Raw genomic sequence first — 5,167 nt, 5'->3', positions numbered from 1 at the left:
ATATATATATATATATATATATATATATATATATATATATATATATATATATATATATATATGAATGTTATGTTGGATTGGTTCAACATAAGGAAATTCTATATATGTTGCGTTCTAAAAATTCGATTATGATTACGGCATCCCTCTTCGTAGTTCGAATTGTGAGAACATGACAAATAAAATTTTTATAGCATGAATCGTGTCCCATATGCTTCGGGTATAGGATCGATTACATCCATTCTAAATTTTCCAAATGCTTAGGGCATTAATAGGGAAAAAGGAATAGAACCGGATATGACTAAAATGATTAAACAATTGTCAAGGACAATATGAGGTTTACCAAAGATTGGTTACTCATGGACAATTGGAAGTATAATGTAAACTTTGGAAAGGACCATATTGAAATTTTCTGAAAAGAGGAAACTCTTGTTTAGAAATGATAGTCACAATGGTAATATGGAATTGTTTCTATAGGTGGAAGTTATTCTCTGAATCTGTGTAAGATGAGAAAACATAATGCAAAGAAGGATTTTCAAAGGAATGTACTTTGAGTATGAGACTTCGGTTCCATGGAATTGATCTCAATTGGAATATTTTGTAATGTTTGTTGTCAAGTCTTTGTGACTTTTGTGAATAGTCATCACAAGGGGATCATTGCATATAAGTTTAGAATCAAATAAATTATAGTAAATGGCAAGAGTTTGGTATTCTTACATTTACAATAAGGATTGGAATTGTGAAATAAACATCATTGAAATATTGTCAATTGATCTATTTCACAAAGAGAAGACCATATGTAAACATAATGTGCATACTTAGAGTGTGGCATAACTATTGTTTGGATGAACATAGTATGCATGCTTGGTGCATGGCATGACTATTGTTTCAATTCAAGTATTAAGTTGATAAATTGAAACAATGAATAATCAGTAATCAATATGGTGCTTAGATAAAAGGGTTTTTATTTACACTCAAGAGTTTGGGACCATATAGGATTAAGTATTATTCTTGTGTTTCACTTTGCATGTTTTGACTTCCAGAATAATTATTTTATTCCAACTCTCCACAGTCGGTCATACGTTGGAAGTAGATATTGAATTAAGATTGTCATGAATCTGGCTTCTAAGATTTGTCTAAGGTGCATTAGACATATCAATGGTTGCTACAACACTCATGAGTGCTCATAAGTTCTGAGTATTGGATTCAACCCACACTCATTTGTATCACTTCATGGATTTATCATGAGTGAATCATGAGACGATAATATCTTATATTCTTGAAACCTAGAGATATGAGTTGTTTTGACTATGAGTTGGTTATATATTGATTTCACGAAAACGCATTGGTAACTTGATGTTATAAAATGTGCCTTTGTGTATGATTCAACATGTAGTCAGTACAAGCATATGAGTTGAAGTTTATCCATTCCTTTTACCCTTAACGGGATAAAAGCGATTTCTGTGGGCGCCTTGATGATTTAGCGATGGCACCCCTAAATGCTTGGCCAAGCCTGGACTGATTTGATTTGTTCAATTAGTCAGTCATCATAAACCAGACATCGCGAAACAACAAATGGACACAAAGAATGATTATAATCCATGTCTCAGTCCATATGATATCTAGAATGGAGGAATATATGATCACTTATCTAATGGATGTGTCATTGATTTGTTCAGAGTTCGGCAGCAGCTTTTAAGAGCTACGATTGCTGGTCGGGTTGTGAAGGCGTATTTTCAATAATAGTTATTAGACTTATCCAAGTGGGAGACTGTTAGATTAGTGTCTAAGTCCATAACTATAATTGGTATATACTTGACCCGACCCGACCCGACATGGTCCATTTGGGTTGCATGGCATCATTCATTTGGATAGACTGAAATAAGAGAAATAACACTGCAGGTTTATTAATATTATAAGTTCTAATATATTAATAATATTATTTAATTAGTATTTGTCAAGAATTAATCTAGAATTAATTAAGTGATCAAAAGAAGACTAATTAAATATATGGTATGGGTTGATTGTGTAAATCATCCATACTTGTATAGTGGGCTAAGACTCCACAGATTATTAAGTTAGGCTAAAACCCATAGGATACTCCATGGTGTATTTGAACCCATGGATCCAAGGAAATGGAAAGCCATGACAATTAGGGTTTACCCTAATTGTAACAACTATATAAGCATCATATTCTTGTGCAAAATCGGCCACTAGTGAAAACAAGTGAGGGCAAACCGATTTTAGAAGTGTTTTACTTTCTCTCAAGTTATTCCAAATGTTCATGGTGTTGTGTGAACCATTTGAGGTGTCACATTTGGGGCACTAGGCTCTTGAGCTCCATGGAATCAAGCACCAAACAAGAGGTATGTAATTCTACTAGAATTTAAATTATGTGTACTTTATATTATGCTAGTTAGAACAATACCTTGGAAAATTGATATTTGCATGTATAATAGAGAAAACATAGATCCAAGGTATTTAGGGTTGCATGTACACCATAGTTGTGTTAGATTGCTCAAAACCCAACACTTATGACTCCTAAAACTAAGCGCTTGACTTGGTCTTGCAACGTCTCTTTCAAGTTTGAATTATTCCGCCAATAATCTCCCTTAATTCAAACTTCCTTACTCCCATTTTCCTCTGAAATATGCAAATTTTGCAGCTGACAATGCTTTTGTAAGAAGGTTTGCAGGTTGCTCTTTTGTGTTGCAGTATTTGATGTTGATCTGTCCATCTGCTATCAGCTTGCGAATAAAGTGAAACCGTGTATCGATATGTTTTGTTTGGCTGTGCAGAGCAGGATTTTTTGCCAAAAAATTGCTGATTGATTATCACAGTAGATGCTTGTTGCTTGATGTTGTTCCTGCTGAAGTTCATTGAAGATAGACCTGATCCATATAGCCTGACATGATGCTGAAGTTGCATCCACGTATTCAGCTTCTATGCTTGAAAGTGCAGTAATATCTTGTTTTTTGAGCTCCTAGGTTATTGTTGCTGTGCCAAACATGAATACATTGACAGATATGCTTCTTCGATCATCAATGCAACTTGCCCAATCATTGTCTGAGAATCCAACTAACTCAACTTTTTCAGCCAATGTATACCAGAGTCTAAAAGTCGTTGTTCCAGCCACATACTTGAAGATCCTTTTAGCAGCTCCAAAATGGTTTTTTGATGGTTGATGCATGAACCTCGACACCATTCCAACTGGAAAAACAATGTCAGTTCTTGTATGAGTAAGATAAATTAAGCCTCCAACCAAGCTTATGTATCTTGTAGGATCAACCATTTCTTCTCCATCCTCTAGGCTCAGTTTTTCATTTACATTCATCGGTGTTTCAACAACACTACAGTTCTGCATTCCCATTCTACAAAGAAGTTCTTTTGCGTATTTTGTTTGACTTATGAATATTCTCCTCTTGGTTTGTTGTACTTCTAAAACAAGAAAGTATTGTAATATCCCCATGTCACTCATGTCAAACTCTCCCTTCATCTGAGCTTTGAATTCTTCAACCATTGCTTTCGAGGAGCTGGTGTAGATGATGTCATCTACATACACACTAACAATTAGACAGTCTTGCATATCTGTTTTCTTCAGATACAGTGTTGGTTCGTTTTCAATTTTTTCAAAGCCTTTCTTTCTAAGATGATGATCAAGTTTGCTGTACCACGCTCTTGGCGCTTATCTAAGCCCGTAGAGTGCTTTATGTAGCTTGTAAACCTTTCTTTATTCTCCTTTCACAATAAAGCCTTCTGGTTGATCGACATAGACTTCTTCCATCAAGTCGCCATTTAGGAATGCCGACTTAACATCGAACTGATAGACTATCCATTACCGTTGGGATGCTAAGGCTAGTATCATGCGTATTGTTTCAAACCTTGCTACTGGAGCAAAGGTTTCTTCAAAATCCACTCCTTTCTCCTGTGCGTAGCCTTACAATACAAGGCGTGCCTTATGCTTGATTAATTCACCATCCGCACCACATTTGGTTTAAAAAAACCATTTTACACCACGAGATTTCTTACCTGGTGGTAATTCTTCAAGTTGCCATGTTCCATTTCTGTTAATAGAAGCTATCTCCTCTTTCATAGCTTGTTGCCACGCTTTCGTTCTTGATGCATCAATATATGTATCAGGTTCAGTTGCTACAAAAGCGAACTGGCATGATGCATATATATCCCTTAAGGATCAGAAGTTTCGAGGAGGAGAACTATCTGTTGATTCTCCCTCTGAAGTAGAACTAGGCTGTGTGGTGTAGATGGAGTGCTTGGAGTTACAACATGTAACAATGGATTTGCTTGGTTTTCAACTGTATCAACTTGGATAGGAACCTGCTGTAAGATTTCATCTTTCCCCCAGTTCCACTTCTCATTTTTGTTCACTATTACATCTCTTCTAGTAATGATCTTCCCATTTTGAGGATTGTACAACCGATATGCTTTAGACTGTGTTGAGTAGCCAACAAAGATGCATTTTATTGACTTTTCATCTAATTTCTGTCATATCTGAGATAGAATCAAAGCACATGCTACTGATCCAAAGACTCGTAAATGTCTTACTGATGGTTTGATTCCGCTCCATGCTTCGAATGGTGTGCGATTCATCGTAGGTTTGGTAGGAGAGAGGTTGAGCAGTGATATGTGTAAAACCCACTAGTTTTAAACCTACTTTTAATTATCAAATAACACACAAAAGGCAGTGAACCTATCAATTGTGGTATAGCTAATTAAGCAGGGTATCGAACACAGGGAACGGCAAATTAAACTAAAAACTAATTTAATCTAAGTTAATTAAAAAGCAGGGGTTGTTCTCTAGTTTTACAAGACTAGAAACTTACTAATTATTACTAATTCAAACTAGAAAATAACGACTTTGACTAGATTCAATAACGGAGAAGTACTTCTATTTAGTTCAACTTAATTGATCCTATGGTTGATTTCAAGGTAAAAGTGCAATGGATTAATTCTTTTGCTAGTTACCGATTCAATAGATTAGTTCCGTATTCACTTCATTAATCCTTAGCAAATAAATCAATTTAAACAATGGCCAGTTGTCTATTTCAATTAAATTTACTAGATATAATATTCAGGTTAAATTTGACTTGCAATAGCTAATTAATTTATCTTTTAATTAACTTCTTGTTTAATGGTCATCTCACAAGCTTGC

General features: G+C 35.0%; 1 protein-coding gene across 1 annotated transcript; it reads right to left on the bottom strand.

Annotated features, from left to right (window-relative positions):
• Nucleotides 1-2,624: 2,624 nt before the first annotated feature.
• LOC111911957 (uncharacterized mitochondrial protein AtMg00810-like) lies at nt 2,625-4,605 on the bottom strand. Its single transcript, XM_023907721.1, has 6 exons — nt 4,561-4,605; nt 4,279-4,446; nt 4,027-4,159; nt 3,053-3,549; nt 2,889-2,980; nt 2,625-2,787 (listed from the first exon to the last, which is right to left on the bottom strand). The coding sequence occupies exons 1-6, from the start codon at nt 4,603-4,605 to the stop codon at nt 2,625-2,627; spliced, it is 1,098 nt and encodes a 365-aa protein (XP_023763489.1).
• Nucleotides 4,606-5,167: the final 562 nt, after the last annotated feature.

This window comes from Lactuca sativa, chromosome 4 (assembly GCF_002870075.4).
Source record: "Lactuca sativa cultivar Salinas chromosome 4, Lsat_Salinas_v11, whole genome shotgun sequence".
Classification (NCBI taxonomy): Eukaryota; Viridiplantae; Streptophyta; class Magnoliopsida; order Asterales; family Asteraceae; genus Lactuca; species Lactuca sativa.
This window is presented reverse-complemented; position numbering and strand designations above follow the sequence as displayed.